The sequence below is a fragment of the Delphinapterus leucas genome, chromosome 20 (assembly GCF_059928025.1).
Source record: "Delphinapterus leucas isolate spDelLeu-1000000601 "Yukka" chromosome 20, BTC_Dleu_Yukka2, whole genome shotgun sequence".
Taxonomy (NCBI): Eukaryota; Metazoa; Chordata; class Mammalia; order Artiodactyla; family Monodontidae; genus Delphinapterus; species Delphinapterus leucas.
Genome location: NC_143148.1, coordinates 14,398,509 through 14,422,933, shown reverse-complemented (window position 1 = coordinate 14,422,933; position 24,425 = coordinate 14,398,509). Strand labels below are relative to the sequence as shown.

Here is a 24,425-nt window from a genome sequence, read left to right as displayed (position 1 = left end):
CTATTATATACTAAGTAGCAGTGCATTAAAATGTACATCAAAAAAATCCTTGTAAGAAACATTTTGAAATGTTCACACTGGTTTTTATACAAGAACTGTATTATGCATGATTTGATTCTCCTTTATGTTTTCCAAAATTTCTTAGATAATTTTATTAATTTTTGTAATGAAATCACAAGAGAGCAAACATTTCACGTGCTTCCCTCCTTCTCTTGTATTGCAAGGCCTAAAATTTCATGTGCTGTCTTAATATCTTTGAACCTCACAGGGCCCGTAAGCCTAACCATGAGTTCCCCTCTTCTCACCAGACATGCCCACCAAGCAGTGGGAAGAAAACTAACCATGCTGTTAGTTCCTGTATCAGCCAAATCATGTCCCTGTCAGCCACAAATTAATCAAAGAAGCCAATCACATCCTTCCACAGCAACCAGGGGGCACCTCATCCTCTTGTTAGTAGAAATCCTGCTCCCAAATGACACCACTCTGTGACATGTTGTGTCCTTCTCCTGAAGGATTTGAGGATATTCAACTCAGACTGCTGTCGATCTCATCTGTCTAGTATCTAGGTGTGTGTTAGGATATCTTCAGAACCCTAGGGCAGGACTCTCTCCATCACCGCTAGCTGAAAAAACACCTGCCTACTCATTTTTACTGCTATTCCATGAGTTTTCAGTATCTACACTGAGAAAGATTTTATAAAGCTCAATTAACCTTCAAATAGGAACGCTAGATCATGTTGTCAACCTATATGTTTGTGATTGAAATTTTATTTTGCTGAGCCTACAAACTAATATTAAACTTTTGCCCTATTTGTAAGACAGATAAGGCTAAAATTATAGGTATTATAGGTACGTATCCCTCATTAAGCTTGGACTCAAATGGAAAAGGAGTCTTTTAGATTATTTCTTCAGGTTGGGTGAAAGTGGAGCTTTAGAATAAGAAGTGCGAGTTAAAGCGGGAGAGGGGGAAAAAAAGAACGGAGCGTTAAAATGGGAAAATGTTGGTAGCAGAAACAGATATTCTTACACTGCTGTGAATATGTAAAATGGCATAATCACAGTGAGAAATTTGTCAGTATCACAAGTTAATGTGCAAAAAGCAAGACCACTTCGAGAAGTTAAGTTACATGTAAGCCTACATAGGTGCAAACTGAAGTTTATGGAGGGATATTAACTGAGCATTTGTGAGAGTGTTTGTGAGTGTTTGTGAGAAAAAATAGGAAAATCAATAATATTTATTTGTAGAGTTTTGTTTCTTAGAGAAGGTTTCAGCTACACATACTGTGGCTTATTTTGCAGTTGTTGAAAATGATGACACTCCTTAAGTACTGATACAGAAACACATTTGTTTGAAGAAAAAGAAATACATACTTTCATATGCATATAGCATACATAGTATTTGAAATTACATATACATTTTGTATTCATATGTGTGTGTGTAACATTGTATATTTTATTTTAAAATAACTTATCTGGGGGCTTCCCTGGTGGCACAGTGGTTAAGAATCCGACTGCCAATGCAGGGAACACGGGTTCGAGCCCTGGTCCAGGAAGATTCCACATGCCGTGGAGCAACTAACCCTGTGAGCCACAACTACTGAGCCTGCAGTCTAGAGCCTGTGCTCCGCAGCAAGAGAAGCCTGCGCACCGCAACGAAGAGTAGCCCCCGCTCGCCGCAACTAGAGAAAGTCCGCACGCAGCAACGAAGACCCATTGCAGCCAAAAATAAATAAATTAAATAAATAAATTTTTAAAAATAATAATAAAATAAAATAACTTATCTGAAACAACAAGGTCCTACTGTATAGCACAGGGAACTATATTCAATATCCTACGATTAAACCATAACAGAAAAGAATATGAAAAAGTATATATATATATATGTATAACTGAGTCACTTTGTTGTACAGAAATTAACACAACATTGTAAATCAATTGTACTTCAATAATATTTTTTTAAATGTCAAATTATTTTATGAGAAAAAATAAAATAACGTCTGGAAGGCTATATACACTAAAATCAAAATGCTGTGCATGCTAAGGTTAGCTACTATATGTCTGAAATATATGGCAGAAGAGGTTGATCACATTTTTAGTTAAACTTTATATCCTTTTGAAATGTTAATCTATGCATGGATTGCATATTTAAAATATGTTGGAATGCTGATAACTGAAATATGGGCACCCTTTGATGAGAACTTTCCATTTCCCATTTGCTTACTCATGAACTCACTCATGAAGCTAAATATATATATATGTGTGTAATGCAACCTCAATTCTTCTGATAGCCCAGAAGAATCTTTCTCCTTTCAGATTTTGAGTCTGATTTATCTTCACTGCCCAAACAACTGAGAAGCAAAGTATTTTTCAATGAGATGTCATGACCAGCCATTACGAATTAAAAGATGTTTCTCAACCTGTGGGCTTTTAAAAATGCAGTCAAGCTCGCCACTTCACAATAGAGCAGAGAGGGATGAAAAGAATCGCTTAACAACAGTCAATTTCTGGTGGACATAATATTGTAAAATGTAAATAAGGTATTGCTTTTTGTTCTAGTTTTCAGAGAACTGCATTCAGTATTCTTGAAAAAGGGACCAAAACTCATTTTCCCTTTTTCTACAATGAGAATATATTATAAAGTCTCACTTTATCCAGGTTTTCTCACCTGGAAACACGTCTTTGCTAATCAACAGTATAATGTTATACAACTTATGTAAACTCAGAGGCTTCAGCTCTAAAACCAGAGTAGTCAGTACCTGTGGCATTGCGAGTGGAATGAGCGTTTTAGGGAAGGGATACATTCACCTGCACACTCATAACACACGACACAAACACGCACAGTTTGGTTGGATCATGAACCCACTTCAAGAGCTCGCACTGGATGGCCCTCGGGGTCATATTACTGATTCAACTGGACAGACCTTTCACACGCAGGCCTGAAGCCTTGGAAAAGAAGAGCTCCGCGGGTCCCTCCTCACAATTCTCTGGTCCGGCCCCACCCTCACTCGCCGCCTCCTGGCCCTGGGAACCGCTGAACCCGCCTTCCGCCTCAGGTTGGGCCTCCGGGCGTTGGGAGACCAGCGCTGCGCAGGCGCAGTGGGGCGGTCGTTCCCAGAAATCTCCAGGCCCGGCCCGGCAGTTGCTTTGCTTCAGGACTTTAACGACCTGGAACCTCACGTCCCACAGACGGCGAGGTGACTTTGACCTCCGGTTCTTTTTCCGTGTCCCGTGTTGCGTGCTGCGCGTGAGTGGCACCCGTCCGAGGAAGAATCCGCTTGGGTCGCCGCGAAGACGACTGCGCAGACGTAGCTGGCGCCCATGAGGGACAGCCAGCGGCGGTGAGACTGGGATTGCGGTAGGCGCTCAAAGCGTGGACGGCCGGAGCGCAGCCACGCGAGTCCGCCCGCCCCGTCGGGGCTGTTGGCGCTTGAGCAGCGGGGAGGGTGATTTTATCTCTTAGAGTGAGTGCGATTGTGAGACTGAGAGAGGTGTGTGTTCGTCCTTGTGTGACGGAGACACAGGGTGCATGTCCTTCTTGTGAATGTGGATTGCAGTGGCTCTGTGGTGTCATGTGACACATAGCTCTTTTTCCCCTTTGCTGCTTCTAGGCTTCTCTCAAACATGTACTTCTCCCTATGTGGGCGCAGTTGGGAAATCTGGTTTTGAGTCCTACAAGACACCTTCCAGCAAGAAAGTACATACCAGCTGCTGAGATCGGAATTTTAAATCAAGAATTGCCCCTGAGACAGGCTCCTAGGAACGTATGGATAAAAAGACTCCCAAGATTAGGATTCCTTCCTCGGATTACCCTCCCTGGCAGTTCTCTGGGGCTCATTTATGTATTTGAGTATGAAACTATGAGCTCTGACGGGAGAAACCTGTGAGCCCTGATACAGATCGCACAATCCTACTTAATTCTGGTTATAGGTATGAGGTCACAGCGGGTTTAGTAGTCTTGAAGGATGGCACACAATAAATGCTCAACATTGTCTTTATTCTGTGTCATTCACCCTTCAGATTCTATAAATCAGTGATGAAAATATGATGTTAATGTGTTGAGTGCTTGCATGTCAAAGGGCTTATGTGGACGCTAGTTTTCCAGAACAAGTGTTCTGATCCAGGGATCCTTTGTATTTTGGGGCCTACAGGGGACCACAAATCCCTTGTGCTTGTATAGAATTACTGCATATATTTGGAAAAATGCATTCTTCAAAGGTGTGATAACCCAAAAGATTAGACCTGGGTAATTGATATGCAATCAAAGACTGTTATACCTTGGGATGGTTTTGCACAAAATTAATGATTATACTAATGGAATGGTTAAGAAAATCACACGACATCCATGAGATAGAATATTATGTAGATAATAAAATTCCTGCTTATAAGAATTAGCCGTTACAAGAAAAAAAATGGCTATGATCTAATGTTAAGCAATCTTAATATGTAGATAATAGTAGTCAAGAAAATTTGAAATTATATATGCAACTCATTTTAAAAAGAGAATTTTGTAAAAACTTTTGCAAGGATTATATCCAAAATGGTAGTTTAATTGGTTTTTCAGAGAAAAATGAAAATGTTTAGCCACATTTATTGAGCATTTTCTGTGTACCCAGAACTTTTCTACCTATTTGGTATACATATTCACATTAATTTGCAAAGGCAATTTCCTTTTCCATTGATGTTAGAGTGTTTATAGGGAAATGTCTCTAATTATATCAGTGCAGTACAGCTAAAGGATATTCAAGAAGTGAATATACTTAAGTGGTATTTATTTTATTTATTTATTTTTATTCGAGTATAGTTGCTTTACACTGCTGTGTCAGTTTCTGCTATATAGCAAAGTGAATCAGCCATACGTATACATACATCCCTTCTTTTTTGGATTTCCTTCCCATTTAGGCCACCGCAGAGCACCGAGTAGAGTTCCCTGTGCTATGCGGTTGGTCCTCATTAGTTATCTAGTTTATACATAGTAGTGTATATATGTCAATTCCAATCTCCCAATTCATCTCACTCTCCCTCCCCCTTGGTATCCATACGTTTGTTCTCTATGTCTGAGTGTCTATTTCTTCTTTGCAAATAAGATCCTCTTTACCATTTTTCTAGATTCCACATATATGCATTAACATACGATATTTGTTTTTCTGACCTACTTCACTCTGTATGACAGTCTCTAGGTCCATCCATGTCTCTGCAAATGACACAATTTCATTCCTTTTTATGGCTGAGTAATATTCCACTGTATATGTACCACGTCTTCTTTATCCATTCCTCTGTTGATGGACATTTAGATTGCTTCCATGTCCTGGCTATTGTAAATAGTGCTGCAATGAACACTGGGGTGCATGTATCTTTTTGATTATGGTTTTCTCCTGGTATATGCCCAGTAGTGGGATTGCTGGGTCATATGGTAGTTCTATTTTTAGGTTTTTTAAAATAAACTTGTTTATTTATTTAGGGCTGTGTTGGGTCTTTTTTGCTGTGCGTGGGCTTTCTCTAGTTGCGGCGAGAGGGAGCTACTCTTTGTGGTGCATGGGCTTCTCATCACGGTGGCTTCTCTTGTTGCGGAGCATGGGCTCTAGGCACATGGGCTTCAGTAATTGTGGCATGCAGGCTCAGTAGTTGTGGCTCGTGGGCTCTAGAGCACAGGCTAAGTAGTTGTGGTGCATGGGCTTAGTTGCTCTGCGGCAGGTGGGATCTTCCTGGACCAGGGATTGAACCCGTGTCCCCTGCGTTGGCCGGCAGATTCTTAACCACTGCGCCACCAGGGAAGTCCCCTATTTTTAGTTTTTTAAGGAACCTCCATACTGTTCTTCATAGTGGCTGTATCAATTCACATTCCCACCAACAGTGTAAGAAGGTTCCCTTTTCTCCACACCCTCTCCGGCATTTATAGTTTGTAGATGTTTTGATGATGGCCATTCTGACCGGTGTGAGGTGGTACCTCACTATAGTTTTGATTTACATTTCTCTAATAATTAGTGATGTTAAGCATCTTTTCATGTGTCTGTTGGCCATCTGTATGTCTTCTTTGGAGAAATGTCTATTTAGGTCTTCCGCCCATTTTTTGATTGGGTTGTTTGCTTTTTCGATATTGAGCTGCATGAGCTGTTTGTATATTTTGGAGATTAATCCTTTGTCAGTTGCTTCATTTGCAAATATTTTCTCCCATTTTCTTTTCGTCTTGTTTATGGTTTGCTGTGCAAAAGCTTTTAAGTTTAATTGGGTCCCATTTGTTTATTTTTGTTTTTATTTTCATTACTCTAGGAGGTGGGTCAAAAAGATCTTTCTACAATTTATGTCAAAGAGTGTTCTGCCTATGTTTTCCTCTAAGAGTTTTATAGAGTCTGACCTTACATTTAGGTCTTTAATCCGTTTTGAGTTTATTTTTGTGTATGGTGTTAGGGAGTGTTCTAATTTCATTCTTTTACATGTAGCTGTCCAGTTTTCCCAGCACCACTTATTGAAGAGGCTGTCTTTCCTCCACTGTATAGTCTTGTCTCCTTTGTCATAAATTAGGTGACCATAGGTGCGTGGGTTTATCTCTGGGCTTTCCATCCTGTTCCATTGATCTATATTTCTGTTTTTGTGCTAGTACACTATTATGCGGGATTTTAGTTCCCTGACTAGGGATCGAACCCGGGCCCTCTGCAGTGGAAGCATGGGGTCCTAACCACTGGACCGCCAGGGAATTCGCTTAACTGGTATTTATTTTAATCACATTGATTTTTTTTTCATTGTCATATTAACAGATTTTTAAAATGAGGAATATATGGCCTCTTCCCAAAGTGATGTCTATAGATATTTTAATACTTTGAAATATCTTTATATATTTTATTTATGATGATGGAATTAATACAGGCTTATTGCAAAAAATTTTCATTTCTTTAGGGAATTTACTGAGAAGGAAGCAAGGATAACCCATTATCTCCCTGCTTAGAGATAGTCACTTTAACATTTTGGTGTATATTTTTCCAATTTTTTGTGGTTTTGTTTTGGCAGAATAAAATTGATCAAATAAAGGAGACAAGGTTCAACTCATAGTTCAAAAAAGAAATCTAATCCAATGATAGTTTTCTTTATACCCCTGTACATGTAGGGAGAAGAGGGAAGGGCAGAGAATCTTGTGTGAAAATCATTACAAGTAGTTAAACCTTTTAGTTATTACAAATGTTATTTAAAACTTAATTACCAGGGCACCATATTACTAAGTAAGACATGCTTTCAGAGTTAATAATTTAGAGATTTAAGCTTATTTTCAGAAAAAATAACACTAATCTCTGATTTCCAGGTGTCTTACAAGTACAAACAATATTTCCAAACATAGTTGTTATACCAGAAAATAAAGATTATATTTATAAATATTTACATAAATCTCTATATTGTGCAAAGAATAAGATTCCATTCTCCAGTTAGTTTTCCCAGTTTTATCATGATGTTCTTTGAACAGGTTTATGATTCTGAACAGTTTTTCTTGCTCTCTATAGCTGCTGGGGACTGAGGAAGGGGACATTTTCTCTCTTCTTGTCTGATAATCTCTCTCTCTCTCTTTTTAATTAATGATTTTATTAAGCAGAAATCTGTTTTCTCAAACGTACCTCCTAAAATTTTAAATACTAGAATTAGAAGAAAGAGGACACCCAAGAAGCACAAGTTTTAATATAATAAAACCAGGAAGCACCAGAATTAGCTTCCTTTTATAATAAAAGATTAAGGAACATGGAATGATTTTCTTCTTCAATAATGATAGATAATTTACATTCGTCATCATGATATATAATTTAGTGTGTATTTGAATTATTTTGCCTAGTCTTCAAACTAGTCATATATCGTATGTGATATTTTTATCCCTACTTTGCTGATGAGGAAATCGGCATTGAAATATTTTTCTTAATTTCAACGGGATGCCACCTCTTAAATTACGCATACTTTTTTAGACCTACCTTCTTCATCGAGCAATTCTTTTAATATTGTTTTCCGTCAATTATATGGTTTAATATCGTTCTTATTAAGAATGGCATAGGGGGACTTCCCTGGTGGCGCAGTGGTTAAGAATCCTCCTGCCAGTGCAGGGGAAAGGGGTTCAAGCCCAGGTCCAGGAAGATCCCACCTGCTAAGAACAACTAAGTCCATGAGCCACAACTACTGAGCCTGCGTTCTAGAGCCCACAAGCCACAACTAGTTAGACCTTTTGCCACAACTATTGAAGCCCGTGCGCCTACAGCCCGTGCTCAGCAACAAGAGAAGCCACCGCAGTGAGAAGCACACGTACTGCAACGAAGAGCAGCCTCCACTCGCTGCAACTAGAGAAAGCCCACGCAGCAACAAAGACCCAATGCAGCCAAAAAAAAAAAAAAAAAAGAATGGCATAGTATGTCACAATATAGCAGACTATAATATAGTTAACCTGTTTGCCTGCTGTGGGATTTTTATGTTTTTAATTTTGGACTATCAAAAATTATTCTCTGATGAACATTCTTGTGCATATACCTTGTGAACTTCTGTAAGTTATTTCCTTTAAAATTTTTCTAAAAGTGGTATTTTGTAGTCAAAAATCATACTTCTTTTAATTGTTTAAAATATGTCAGACCTGGAAAGTATAATATTTGAAGTAATACAGCCACTAAAAAGACATAATTACTTCCTTCAGAGTACATATAATCTGTGAAGGAAGTTAAAATCTGAATAGGAATAATTGAAAGGTAATGTGTGATAAAGGCCACTGGTGAGAGTTAGGTGACCTGCCTAAAGGAGACATCAGTGTGACTATAGTGACAGTAAGCATATAAACAAATAATACTGAACACATGGGATCTGTATGGCAATAAGTGGATTTTTTTTACTATAACCTTTATATTTTGTAGATTTCATTCTAATGATATTAGATGTATAGCAAAATTAATAGGTAAGATAATTCAGCAGCTATCTGGAGGATATCATGACAAAACTGACAGGTTCAGAAACAAGATAAATTCTTCTGTTGAAAAGATCTGAAATAAAGCTGTATTGAGACTGTCATCACTTCACAAAAGAGATTACTCAGAGACTGTTCCCAAGTTTTTTGTGGTCAGAATTCCAACATAACTGAGAAGAAATTATAAAATGAGATATTGGGATCCAAAGGAAACAAAATATAAGCCATGTAGTAAAATGATCTGAATTTATTTATTTAAAATAATTTTTTTAAAGTTTTTTGATGTGGAACATTTTTAAAGTCTTTATTGAGTTTGTTACAATATTGCTTCTTGGTTTTTTGGCCCCAAGGCATATGGGATCTTAGCTCCCCAGCCAGGGATCGAACCCGCACCCCCTGCATTGGAAGGTGAAGTCTTTTTTTTTTTTTAATATTTATTTATTTATTTGGTTACACTGGTCTTACTTGCGGCAGGAGGGCTCCTTAGTTGCGGCAGGAGGGCTCCTTAATTGTGGCATGTGAACTCTTAGTTGCGGCATGCATGTGGGATCTAGTTCCCTGACCAGGGATAGAATGTGGGCTGCCTGCATTGGGAGCATGGAGTCTTATCCACTGTGCCACCAGGGAAGTCCCTGAAAGGTGAAGTCTTAACCACTGGACTGCCAGAGACATCCCAATGATCTGAATTTAAAGAACAAAGAACTTTGTGGACGTCTTCACCTTAACAAATTTAAAAAAAAACATATTTTGGACTTCCCTGGTGGCACAGTGGTTAAGAATCCTCCTGCCAATGCAGGAGACACGTGTTCGAGCCCTGGTTGGGGAAGATCCCACATGCTGAGGAGCAACTAAGCCCATGCACCACAACTACAGAGCCTGCCCTCTAGAGCCTGTGCACCGCAACAAGAGAAGCCACCGCAATGAGAAGCCCGTGCACCGCAATGAAAAGTAGCCCCTGTTCGCCGCAACTAGAGAAAGTCCATGTGTAGCAGCAAATAAACAAAAAAAAAAAAATTTCAAGTTCTTATGTCAATTGTTACAATGATTATGAAGTAACCTTAAAAAAAACCCCAAAACTCAAGATCTAAGCAAAAAGATAGGGATTGCCGATGTCAAATTCTGATCATGGCAAAGGTATAATTTATGTCTTCACTGGTTTTGATTGTTTCATGTATGAACTAAAAACAACTGAATACCCAGTGATTCATTCCTAAAAACACCCCCTAAAAAATAAAACAATAAAAACATAACCAAAAATATAATAGCTGCTAATATATGGCCATATAAATTTCCAGACTTTTCTATTTTCTGTTTTATGATTGTCATTCTTTTCTCTGTATTGATTAATATGCTCTTATATTTTATAAATAGAAATATATTAGTCAACCTGACTTTTCTATTGACAATATATATGGAACATTTTCCACGTCCTTAAATATTCTTCCCAATTTAACACTGAATGACTACTTTTATATTCTAGTATAATATTGGTCTGTCATATATTTAACTAATAAGCTTTGCTGGACTCAGAATGCTGAACATTACTTGTCCATCTCTAATATTTTGATCAACTTCACCCACTTTCAAGCCCAGAAAGAGGTTCTGATTTGGATTATGTGGCCTCTTTTCTCTTGAAGTTGGGAATGGAAAGAGGAAGATCTGCCCAGAGCAGGACAGAGCTGCCCAATCTTAGTTTCATGTAAACCTGATAACAATGGTACATTGGCCAGAAAATTTTCTACTGAAGTATCTGGGTCTGGTTTCAATGCAGAAATGACTCTGAAGCTGAGACTCCTAGGAATTGAGTGAGGAAATGGATTTGTCCAGAATCCTAACTTACCCAAGTTGTGTGTGATATGAAGTAATTTGGAATCTGGAATGGAAGAGCATAAATGGTAATATTAACTTAAGGCCAGTGAGGAAACACTAAAATACAACTGGTCTCAAGGTCTTTCTCTTCTCCCAGGTCTGGGTTTTCTGGACTCTGCTTTTCTGGTAGAGGAGCCCAGAGGACTGATCATCTCTTGCAGGTCTAAAACCATGGCCCATGTAAGTTGATGTTTCTCTCCTTGTTGAAATATGTGTATTTTTTTTTTTTTGGTCATGTAAGTATTTTCATTAATTTTTCTGATGTTTCCTAAGAGAAAGTTCCCTCAAATAACCTGTTTCCTAGCTATTGTTCCAGAGAAATATGTGGCCAAATTACCTGGCACTGTCTCCATATGGCCCATTCAAAACTAACTAGTGTTCATGTAATTATTGTCCAAAATTTTCAATATATTTTAAGTGCCCATTCTTCAATTAAGGGCAGTGATGGAACAGTGGGGTAAGTTATTTGAAGTAGAAATTTATGCTGTGCAGGTCAGATCTGTAGTTTGGAGATGGAGACAATGGTTCTGTTTAACTATCCATGGTAAGACTTTGAAGTTTTCCACAGATCCGAGATTTCCAGGTAGATGAGGTGGAATTTATCATTGAATGACCTGAATCTTAATATGGTATGAAATTCCTGCTTTGTGTGGATGAGTAGTATATGATTGGGGCTTTGAACATGGAGGTCATGGATTTGGTAGGAAAGCCATGAGACATAAATACTAAGGCTATTTTGTTGTTGAATGAGACATGCTAAGTTTGTGTAACATCTATATTATTGACCAGCCTTCTTCAGTATCATTTAAATCAATGAATTATCTTTTAGTGCATAATGAGTTACTCTGAAACATAGCATCTTAAAGCAGCAAGAATTTATCTCACAGTTTTAGTGAGTTAGATATCTGGATGTTGCTTAGCTTGGCTCTCCTGCTCTGGGTCTCTCACAGGGTTATAATGTGTTGGTCAGGGTTTGCAGTCATTTTAAAGCTCAACTTTGAGTGGATCTGCATCCGAACTCATTGAAGTGGTTGTTGACTTGATCCAGTTCTTTATGGCTGTTGGACTGAGGGCCTCACTTCCTTAGTAGCTGTTGGCTGGCGACTGCTCTTGGTTTATTGGTTTTTTGTTTTGTTTTGTTTTGTTTTTTGTCTATAAAATTTATTAACAAAGTTTCAAAAACATTTTGAAATTTTCCAAATTTAAAAGGAGTTATGACAAACTGGCAGAGCCAGGGCTGGAATTTAAGATCTATTTTCCCTGAGTTACTTGCCCTCTAGTACCTTAGGTTCTTAACCATGGCTGTACACATTAGAATCACCCCAGAAACTTTTGATAGTACCCCATATCAATTAAATCGGATTTTCCAGAGTAGAACCCAGACACATGTTCTCTGGAAAAGCTCCAATAGGCAGCCAGAACTGTATATATTCACCATCAACACAAGGTCTCACATGTTATTTAGCTAATACATTTCAGTTTTCAAATAATGTCAAGTGTAAACTAATTTAGTGGCCCCTGGAAAATATAATGAAAAAGAGTAAAACACAGGCTACCCATCTAATTTTAATTATTCTACTTAAAAGGTGGAATGAATTCCATAGCACAACTCTATTCCCAAGACCTGTCAGTATTATGAATAAAAGTCAACAATATTTAACAACTGATTATCAATTTATTAAAAATGTTGATTTAAGCATCTGTAATGGTGACTTCAGCCCCGACTCCTGGCTCAATACTGATGGAAGTGATCTGCTTGACAATCTCAGAAGGACTGTGCAGGTCAGTGAGTCGCTTGTGGATCCTCATCTGGAAACGATCCCAAGTATTAGAACCTTCACCACAAGGAGTTTTCCTTGTAGTTATTCTCAGAGTCTTGGTAGGCATCCGAACCAGTCCTTTCACTTTGAGATTCTTTTCCTTCGCGCCTTTGATCAGATCAGCACATACCTTTTTCAAAGACTTCACGTTGCGGCTGGTGAGGGTGATTCTAATCCAGTGAATCGCCACCTCGGACTCCACGGGAGTCTTCCCGGTATCTTGACGCGCAGGCTCAGCGGCCCAGCCGCTCGGCGGCACGTGGGATCCTCCCGGACCGGGGCATGAACCCACGTCCCCTGCATCGGCAGGCGGACTCCCAACTACTGCGCCACCAGGGAAGCCCCTTTCCCGGTATCTTTAAAAGCCATAGCTGCGGTGTGGCTTCTTGACCAACTTGTTCCTCCGCGAGAGCGATCGGCAGTGAATCAGGAGCAGGAGTGGGCGGCCCGAGGCTCCGCTACAGCGGCGACCGCGTCTTCCTCCAAAAGGGGTTTATTATGTGGTGCTTTCCTTAGGGCAGCTCACACGTGGTAGCTGGCTTCATCAGAGTGACCAAGTGAGACAGCAAGAGAGAATAAGCAATGTGGAAATCATAGTTTTTTATAAGCTAATGTTGGATGTGACATTCCATCACTTTTCTATATTCTATTTGTTGGAAATAATTCTCTCTCACTGGGTTCAGACCACATTCAAAGGGAGAGGATTACATTAGGACATAAATACCAGGAAATGGAGATCACTGGTAATCAATGAGGTTACCTACTACACTCAGAATAAGGAAAGTGTTCAGTGAGAAATAGTAGATGGCAACAAAAATGCATATCATTATATGTAGTTGGTGAAAATAGAACCTTACAATTGTGGAAAACCTTCCAAATGTGCATCTAATTGTATAAATTATTAAATCTGATTTATTTATAAAATACAATGTCATATGCCAAAATAATAAATGGATTTATTGAATCAAGCAAAAATGCTTATGGCAAGATCTAACATAATAGTACTTGATACTTGAAGAAAATCGTATTAATTTTATGCAACCCAGTTTTTAAAATTTGGAGAAATATTTATTTATTGAGAATTTTTGAGGCAGATACCATTTGGACATTATTCTTGTATATAGGCTTTTTAATTTAGGAGGGAAACATTATTTTGTCCATTTCCAAATGGTTCAGATATTTAGAAGTATCCCAGAATACGGAAGACATTTGACCTGTGTTGGCAGGCTTCTTAAAAAATATGTATACCTTGTGCTTAAGTCTCCTTCCATATCATAGATTGCCAGCCTACATACTTTCATTTTCTCTTTTCCTATGGAGAAGTCCATCAACTCCTGCTTCTGCTTTCAAAGTATTTTCTTTAATTTGCCCAGTGATACATGTGTTTACTGTTTCAGGGATCACTGACATTCAGTGATGTGGCCATAGGCTTCTCTCAGCAGGAGTGGGACTGTCTTGACCTCGTTCAGAAGACTTTGTACCGGGATGTGATGATGGAGAACTATGGTAACTTGGTCTCACTGGGTATGTTCATTCGCTTCAAATAATTTAGATTAATTTAGAATCTGCTCTATAGGCTGTGTATTTTTTCTACTGTAATTTTCAGGGCTGCCTTTCAAGAAACTAGTTAAATTTGTTTTTCCTCTTCCCAAAAAAGTGGTCTGAGCTTTGTCAGGTTAGAAATGGCAGCTCCATTAAACACTTTCATCTTCCCTATCCTTCAATCATATTCACATCTCCATGTGTTCTTTTTTTATATTTGCATCTCTTCCATAATGACCAAGCAGCTAAATTAGGTATTTGTGGCATATACTGTATAACCATGGTCAAAGGATCCAAGTTTTTTATTCATTTGTGCTCCAGATTGCTCTAATACTCCATTTTAAGATCTGAAACAGCTTCAGGGATATCAGCTTGACAGAGGGTCCTAAATTGCTCTCGGTATCAAAAGAGCCTCTACAATTTATACGGTGATGGATTGCATAATTGGGATTTATTTAAAACTGTACCAAAAGCAGTTCATTTCTTAAAACAAAGTTCATCTGATTTGTGGTTGAAAGTTGTAATACATGAAAATTACATTCAAAATGGAATGAATATCTTATAGCTCTCTTTTCTTGTATCCTCTAGTGACATTAGAGCATAAGAATAATGTTAATAGCTAACATTTTGATTACTGTGTAGTAGTCATTATTCTAAGCACATTATGTGATTTAACTGATTAAAATAACTGAGAGTATTAACTGATTTAGTTCCCCCAACAGTACTATTATTATCCCCATTTTATAAATGAGAATACTGAGGTATAGTGGGTTTAAGTGAATTATTCGAGGTTATACCCAGCTGGAAGGTAGCAAAGGCAGGAATTGATCCCAGGCTTCAAAATATGTTTTTAACCACATTATGTTTGCTCTCTAGAGTTAGAGGACATATGAGTTTGAATTTTAAATACAGCAAAACAAAAACTTTGCCTTACCTAACTGACTCTTATCCTTTAATTTTCTCGTTCTTCTCTAAAATAGTCAATATCATTATGATCTTTTATTATCATAATTATAATTTTACCTTGACTAGTTACAATTTATTTCTGCAACCTGTGGCATTCTGTTTTCTTTAAAGCAGGCCATTCCATTTCTAAGCCAAATGTAATTACCTTACTGGAGCAAGGAAAAGAACCCTGGATGTTTATGAGAGAAAAAACAAGAAGTTGGTGTACAGGTACGTAAGAGCAGGTCAGGCAGAACTCATTTGTGTAAATGATAGCCCAGGTGGTAAATACACTTGGTAAACACATCCTTGAAACATTAGTTGGAAAGCTCCCTTCTCGGTGAAGGAAAGTCTTGTAATGTGAAGAGGAAGTATATCAACTTCATCTTAAGCTCATTAATCATTCACCATGTTATTTTTCTCATATTCCCCTCCCAATTTCATGCTAGTCCCTTTCCTTCTATGGTGTAGCCATTTACCTGTATTTTGGACCAGATTCTTTCCAGATCCTCTTTTTCAATGTGACTCTTGTCTAAAAATACATTCATTCCTATACCTGGAAAATATTTGAATAGTCTGAGCTGGCACTGTGCTTGGCATAATCAACCCAGTAATACTGAATAGGGCAGATAATGTTCTTGCAGTAATGGAGATTATACCATGTTAAGGAAGAAATTAACATGAAATAAATAGATAAATAATATAAGGTAGTGAAATATGTTATGAAGGACACTAACAAAAACACAGCAAATTTAGGTAAGGTAGCATGATCAAGAACCCCTTCCTAACGTTTGTGCAGAGACATGAAGTAAGGTCACAGGCTTTTTGACTGTATGAGAAAGCCCAACCAAGGAGAGTGAACCGCACATGCAAAGGCCCTCAAGGGGGATGAGGTTTGTGTGTTTGAGTAGTAGCATGGTGACTAACAGGACATGAAGCTAGTATGTTAGGAAGGAAAAGATCCTATTAGATTTTGTGGATCCTTATGAAGAATTAGTAGAATTGTTTTCTAAGAGTAGTTAGGATCCCTAATATGATTTAGGTTTTTGTCTTTGTTTTTTAAATATGATTTTCACCTTTTCTTTAATCATAAGACTTACACAGAAGCCTAGATAAAACAACTATAGGTTAAATTGTAATTCATTTTCATATCCTTTTCAAATATTTCTTTATTCTTATTTGTGTTAACATTGATCTGTTGGATTTATTCTCATATTCTTTCTAGGTTTGTATTCTTTCATTATTTTTCATTTATTTGAAATTTACTTGTGAGCTCTATCACCCAATTCTGAGTTTTTCTAATTCTCATTTATGATTTTTCTTATCTAAAAGTTTTTTCTTGTCTTTTAGCATGTTATTGAATAGTATGGTATAGTTTTTTTCCTTGTTTTCAGGGCATTTGCTTTAGATGTATATATATTGTCTCTATAACTGTCATTAAATTTAGTCATATAATTTCTTGTATAGGACCTTGGGCCTTTTGGGGGGATGGGGGGTCATTTATATATGAGATTAATTTTCCTCAGTTTTGAGAAAGGAGTGAAGATTCTGGATACCTTTTCTAAATTTGTGATTTTAAGGGCTCCCTCTTCTGTTTATTTTATTTTATGTTATTTATTTATTTATTTTTTTGCGGTACATGGGCCTCTCACTGTTGTGGCCTCTCCTGTTGCGGAGCACAGGCTCTGGACGCGCAGGCTCAGTGGCCATGGCTCATGGGCCCAGCCACTCCGTGGCATGTGGGATCTTCCCGGACCGGGGCATGAACCTGTGTCCCCTGCATCGGCAGGCGAACTCTCAACCACTGCGCCACCAGGGAAGCCCTGTTTATTTTTTTTAAGCATTCAAATTATCATGGCTTGGGGAATGAATGGAGCTATTCAGGAGCATAGTTTTTTATAATATTATAATTAAGATGGTATTGATCAGATTTAAATTGTTACAGATTAAGACGTTAATTGTAATTCCCAGGAAAACCATTAAGAAAATAACTAAAAAATATATAGTAAAAGAAATAATAAAGGAAATCAAATGGCATCCTAGAACATATCTATTTAACACAAAAGAAGGTAATAATTAAGAGATAGAAGGGGAAGAAAGGCTTAAGACACATAGAAAATATGTAACAAATTTTAACCATAAATTCTATCAGTAATTATATTAAAGGTAAATTGAGTGCACACTCCATTTAAATGACCAACGTAGGCAGAATGGATTAAAAATAAAAAACATGATCCAACTGTAAGAAATACATCTTAGAGTCAGAAACACAAATAGGTTAAAATAAAGGTCCAGCCACATGGGGAAGCAGCTGGTCAGTTTCTTAAAATGTTAAACTTGGAGTTACCATCCAGTCAATAGGGTGCGCTCCCTTATTGTCTTTAGATCTTTGCTCAAATATCATCCTTTTAGTGGGGTTTTGCAGTGAGCCTTTCCCCTGATCCTAGCCATCCTGAGTCTTCTTTCCAATTTCATTTTCTTCTTTAGCAATTTCCATCTTCTGGCATGCCATGTGACTTACTTGTTTTTCAAGCTAATGAAGGCCATGCTTTTCTTCTCATCTCTTTCCTTCATAGCTAGCTACATACTCTAGAAAACTGGAAATGTACATCTCACAGAAGCTTGTACATGGTTGCTCATAGCAGCATTGTGTATTAATGGTCAAAAAGTGTAAACAACCCAGATTTCCCACTATAATCAAGATACACAACATTTACAGTACATGAAAGGTTTCCATTGTTTCCCTTCCCAATTAATTTCCACGCCCCATGCCCACTCCCATTCAAACTACCACTGATCAACTTTCTGTCAATGTACATTAGATTAGCCTTTTAAAATAATTTTATAAATATGGAATCATACATTATATATTCTGTTATGTTTTGCTTCCATTGGTCAGTATAATGACTTTGAGGTATGTCTATATTGTTGCGTGTATCACTACTTTGTTCAATTTTTTTGTTAAGTATTATTCTGTTTTATGGATAGACCACAATTTATGTTTCTGTTCACCTACTGATGGACTTTTGTGTTAGTTTCCGGTTTGGGACTAGTTATAAGTAGAACTGTTATGAATATTTGTGTATGTGTATTTTTATAGGATGAATACCTAAGAGTGGAATTGTTGAGTAATAACTGCATGTTTAACAATTTTAGAAATTTTGCACTGCTCCATTCCACTTACTCCATTTTCTTTCCAACACTTGGTATTGTCAGTCCTTTAAATTCTAGACATTGTAGTTGGTATGTAGTGGCATCTTTTTGCATTTCCATGATGACTAATGATCTTGAGTTTCTTTTATTTACTGATCATTCATATTTTTTGGAGTGTTTATCCAAATCTTTAGCCATTTGAAATCATTATTTTCTTATATTTGAGGGTAACTGTTCTTTATTTTGGAACAAAAGGAAGTCCTTTTGGAACATTAAAAACTTTTTCCCACAATGTGACTTACCTATTAATTTTATTAACAATATCTTACAAGGAGTTTTTAAATTGTTATGAATTCCAATTTATCAGATTTCTCTTTAATGATTTTTTTGGGGTATACTATCCCAGAAATCTTTGCCTACCCCTAGGTGGCAAAGTTTTTTCCCTGCTTTTTCTTGACCTTTTATAATTTTTGCTTTTATGTTTAGTTCTATTATATATCCATTTTGAGTTAATTTTTTATTACGGTGTGAGTAGGGTTCAGGACTCATGTTTTCCCTATGGATACCCAGTTATTCCAGCACCATTTAAAAAAAAAAAGAATTTCCTTTCCCCTTTGGATTGCTTTGGCACCTTTGTCAGAAGTGAAATCACTGTATGTGTATCTGTTTCTGGTCTCTACTCTGTTTTTCATGTTGGCATAGAAAGTGAAAGTCTTAAAAAAAAGGAAAGTCTTGTGGTAGGTTTTTTCATTTGTGACCTTTGTTGAATTGAGGTAGTTTTCTTTTGTTCCTAGTTTGCTGATTTTTTTTTTTAACTATGAATGGGTGTTCAATTTTGTCAAATGTTTTATCTGAATCTATTAAAATGATTTTTTTTCAAAACTTTGCATTTCTTGTCCCTTCGTAATCTTCCTCCTCTTTCTTCCTCCAACTTCCTTAGGTATGCAATGATCTACTTTCTTCTTCTATCACAATAGAGTTGATTGCATTTTCTGTAGTTTTATACAAACAGAATGATAGTGTGAAGTTTTTCATCTTCCTTCAGTCAGCATAATTAGGTTGAAGTTCATCCATGTTGTTATGTGTGTTTTACTCAGTACTATACCAGTATTTGGTTATACCACAATTTGTTTATTCATTATCTGCTGAAGGACATTTTTGGTTTTTAGCAATAACAAATTAAGATGCTGTAGACGTTTGTTTATAAGTCTTTGAATGAATATATGCTTTCATTTCTTTTGGCCAAATACCGAGCAGTTGAATGCCTGGATTGTATGGTTAAATTTGTAAGATTTTAAATTTAGATTTAGATAAATAAGATTATAAATTTAAATTTGTAAGAAACTATTTTACAGTGTTTCTATACCATTTCACATTTCCACCAGCTGTAAGAGAGGTCTGGATCCTCCATATCTTATGAACAATTGGTACGGTCAATCTTTTTAATTCTGGCCTTTCAAGTAAGTATATAGTGTCATTTTGTTGTGGTTTTAATCTGTTTCTCCATAATAACTAATGATGTTGAGGATCTTATTTGCTGTCTTCTTTAGTGCAGTATCTTTTAAAATCTTTTGTCTGTTTTATTAGGTTGTTGGTTTTCTTATTGAACTTGTAAGTTATTTTTCATATTCTACATTAAAAGATATCCTTTTTGAATATTCTCTTGTTTGCGATGATTTTTCCTTTCATTCTTGTAGCAGTGTGTTTGGGAGAACAGAAGTTTTGAACTTTGACAAAATCAAGTTTATCCGTTTATTCTTTATGAATCTTGGTTTTTGGTGTTGTATCTAAGAATTCTTTGCCTAGCCCAAGGTCACACATTTTTTCCTGTTTTCTTCCAAAAGTTTTACAGTTTTACGTTTTACATTCAGGTCTGTGATCCATTTTTTTAGTTCATTTTTGTTTATCAAAGTATGGATTCTTTTTTGGCATATGGATATCCCAATTGTTCCTGCATCATTTCTTGAAAAGACTATCCTTTCTTCGCTCTATTGCCTTTGAAATGATGAAAGTAAGTTTTTCATGTATGTATGGATCTATTTCTGATCATCTGTTCCATTAATTGACGTGTCTTGACACATAAACTTGCTGATTAGTGTATCTTCATAAGTCTTATAATTAAGTAGTGTTATTTAGTCCTTGTACTGTGTTCTTTTCAAAGTTGTTTTGACTATTCTAGGTCCTTTGCATTTCCCTATAAATTTTAGGATCAGCTTGTCAATTTCATCATAGACCACAAAAAAGTCTGCTGGGATTTTTATTGGAATTACATTGAATCTATAAATCAATTCAGCAATAATTATTGACATCTTAACAGTATCAAGTTTTACATTCCATAAACATGATATGTCTCTCCATTTATTTATATCTTTAACTTTTCTCAGCAGTGTTTTATAGTTTGTAGTGTACAGGTCTTACATATCTCTTGTGAGATATATCCCTCACTATGTCCTATTTTTGATACTACTTTAAATTGTATTTTTAAAAATCGAATTCCTGAGTGTTCGCTCATATTTACCTATTGGTTGTATATACTTCAGCCTTGCTAAACTCAATTACTATTTTCTAGTAGCTGTTTTATAGTTTACATTTGACTTTCTACACATATGATTAAGTAATCTATGATTAAGGACATTTTTGTTTCTTAATTTTTCTCCTGCATGCCTTTATTTATTTTTTGATTTATTGCACTGCCTGGAACCTCTAGTCCAATGTTGAGTAGAAGTGGTGAGGGCATAACTTTTTATTGTTCTGATCGTATGTGGTAGGCATAATTCTCTCACCGTTGGGTATGGTGTTAGCTGTGGGTTTTTTGCAGGTGATCTTTATTAGGATAAGTTCTTTTTATGAGGGATGGATGTGGCTTTTATTAAATGCTTTTTTAAAAAAAACTTTTAGACATGATCCATATGGGTTTTATAAATTTTATTTTGTTAATATAATAAATTATATTGATGAAATTTTCAAATATTCAACCAGTCTTGTATTCCTGGGATTGATCATCGCCACGGTCTGAATGTTTCTACCCCCCAGTATTATACTGAAATCCGAACCCCCAAAGATGATGGCATTAGGAGGGAAAGCCTCTGGGAGATGCTTAGGTCATGAAGGTGGAGCACTCATGAGTGGAATTAGTGTTCTTATTAAGAGTTACCACAGAGATTCCTCACCCCTTACACCATATGAGGATGCATTGAGAAGGCACTGGCTATGAACCAGGAAGAAGGCCTTCACCAGAATATGACCACACTGGTCCCTTGATCTTGGACTTCTCAGCCTCTGGAGCTGTGAGAAATAAATTTCTGTTGTTTATAAGCTACCCAGTCTTTATTTTTTGTTATAGTAGCCCAAAAGGACTAAGACAGGCATTACGTATTACCTTTTTTATATATTGATGGATTCTGTTAGTTAAGATAGTGTTTAGTATTTTGCATATATGTTCACAAGGTTTTATGGTATGTAATTTTCACTTCTTATACTGTTTTTCTCCTGTTTGGTATCAGAGCTGCATAGACTGATTCACTCCTCAATTTTCTGGAATAGTTTTGTTTAGAACCGGTAATACTTCTTCACTAGGTATTTGAAACAGTTCACCAGTGAAACTGCCTGTGCTTGGAATTTTCTTTGTGGGAAGGTTTTCAAATTGTTTACTAGGTATAGTGTTGCCACACTGATTTATATCCTTCTCATGCATGTGTTGTTGTTGGTAAGAGTGAACGTTGTACTGATCTATACCCAAATACCAAATTAGGAAATCTTCTCTGGCTGTTTTTGTCCCAGCATTCCCCGCCTTGCTTTCCAGTTTGGCAGTGCTCCCTCTCATTGTTCTTATAGCCAGAAACATTGTGGAGTTTCTATTGGAATTTTTGTAGCCCACGCTTACCCCACAATAACTGGGATCTGCCCTTGAAGCAAGGACATGAGAGTGAGTTAAGCAAGAAACTCAGCTCAGTCTGGATTGCTTTGTATAGTCTGACTCCTTTCCAAAGCCCTCCTGCTTTTATTTACAGCCCTTATGTAGTTAATTTTTGTATTTTGTCAAGTGTTAATAGTTGAAATCAGAGAGGGGCAGGCTGTAGGAACTTCATGCTACCATACTGGAACTAGAACTTCTTCAATTAAGGAGTTATTTAATGATGAGAAATAATTTTTTTCTCTTGTATCATTGCTGATTTCATTGCTTTTTATTGCATGGTTTATTATCTGTCACAATCATTTTTATGCTACTGTCTTTTTAGTTTTGGCCAGTCAAAACTCTCCAAGCCTTTGAATTCTTCCTCTCTTTTTGGCATAAGATTTCTAGGGTTATGCCTGCTGGCTTCCTAAATTTTCCCTTTGTCCAGTTATGCTGTATCCATATTTTAGATCTAGATATTGAGAAATTACAATATAGGTGTTGAAATGTGCTTATGACACTTCTTCTTAATTTTTTCCTGGCAGCTGTTTTTCTGTTTATTCTGTAGCATCTGGTTGATTTAGGCTTTCTCTTCTGTGTTCAATTTTAATAAATTTTCCTAGAAAGTTATCCATACTTTCAAAAGTATTCACATAGTACCCTTGTAATTTAAATTAATTCCTCTGTGGTTCTTTTTTTTTTTTTTTTTTAGATTATTTATTTATTTATTTTTGGCTGTGTCGGGTCTTAGTTGTGGCAGGTAGGATCTTCTGTTGTGGCACACAGGTTCTTTGTTGAGGCATGCAGGGTTCTCTCTAGTTGTGACATGCAGGCTCCAGAGCACATGGGCTCAGTAGTTGTGGCACATGGGCCCAAAGGCGTGTGGGCTCTGTAGTTGTGGTGCACAGGCTCCACAGTGCGTGGGCTCCATAGTTGCAGCACATGGACTCTCTAGTTGTGGCACGTGGGCTCAGTAGTTGCAGCACGTGGGCTTAGTTGCTCTGCAGCACGTGGGATCTCAGTTCCCCGACAAGGGATCGAACCTGCATCCCCTGCATTGGAAGGCAGATTCTTAACCACTGGACCACCAGGGAAGTCCCTCTCTGTGGTTCTTGTTTTCCTCTTTTCTTATTTTATTTGTTTTTAACTGTCTTTAATTGGTTTATCTAATATTTCTTATAATGATTTTTTTAAAGCACCAGCTCTTTATTTGTTAATGTTACTGTTTTCTAACTCATTATGTTCTCCTTTTATCTTTATTTTTATGCCTCCCTCTATTTTGTTGTTTATTTTCTACATATTAGGCTTTGATTCTCAACTCACCTTTTTTTTTTTTTTTTTTTTTTGTGGTACGCGGGCCTCTCACTGCTGCGGCCTTTCCCGCCGCGGAGCATAGGCTCCGGACGCGCAGGCCCAGCGGCCATGGGCCACGGGTCCAGCCGCCCCGTGGCACGTGGGATCCTCCGGGACCAGGGCACGAACCCGCACCCCCCACATTGGCAGGCAGACCCCCAGCCACTGCGCCACCAGGGAAGCCCTCAACTCACCTTTTTATAGAGATAATTATTTTAAGTTTTGAGTTCTCTGCATGGTGAAATTGAATGCCCAAAATTCTGATATGTGCTTATTTTCTGTGTAGTCCATTTACTAGAACTCTTTTATTTCAGTTTTTTCTTTCCATAGTGATCTAGCATTTTTGGAGAGGGCATTTCCAGTTCCAGATGAAAGGGTTTTTGGTTTTCTAATATTTATTAATTTCTATTGTTACTCAATTTTGAAGATTGTTGTTAATATTATTTCAACTTTTTGTACACATACTATACTCTAGTTACAAGAAGATTTTTTTTGCCCTCAACTCATAGCTCCCTCATTAAACGCTTTGGATTTTGCTCATGGTACTTCATACAGATTTTTATCATTCAGCCCACAACTGCCAATTCTTTTTAATATAATTCTTGGCATTCTTCTAGACTTTTCTATATAATTCAAGTTCCCTCTTTTGCCCAAAGTCCCTAAATGTTCAAAATACCATACAACTGGTATACTTGGTATATGTCAGAGAATTGATGGACATACTTTTCTGGGGATGACCAGAATGGTTGGCCTTGGTTAAAGGGAAAGCTAGAAAGGACCTGAGAAAAGATATGAAGGAGTGAAACAGGTTGAACATATGTAAGGATCATAAATAATAAAGTGTCAGGGGAGGAGTAACTAAGTAAAGACTCTCAATATCTTAATGTGTTATGAAGAACAAATAAAAGCACACATGGCTATGCATAGGAGGGAAA

The 24,425-nt window shown here is 37.1% G+C and overlaps 1 protein-coding gene and 1 pseudogene across 2 annotated transcripts in view; one reads left to right on the top strand and one right to left on the bottom strand.

The window, feature by feature from the left end:
- The first annotated feature begins 3,084 nt into the window (after positions 1-3,084).
- LOC111181148 (uncharacterized) overlaps positions 3,085-24,425 on the top strand; it is a 28,689-nt gene continuing 7,348 nt past the window's right edge. Inside the window, exons 1-3 of one of the 2 annotated variants that reach the window (XM_089902930.1) lie at positions 3,086-10,962; positions 14,000-14,126; positions 15,222-15,320. In XM_089902930.1, coding sequence (XP_089759056.1) covers positions 10,954-10,962; positions 14,000-14,126; positions 15,222-15,320 — 235 coding nt within the window. In that variant the 5' untranslated portion in view covers positions 3,086-10,953. Of the gene's footprint in view, positions 14,127-15,221; positions 15,321-24,425 lie in introns of both variants that reach the window. The other variant, XM_089902929.1, reaches the window with a different exon arrangement.
- On the bottom strand, positions 11,947-13,930 carry LOC111180540 (small ribosomal subunit protein uS10 pseudogene; annotated as a pseudogene).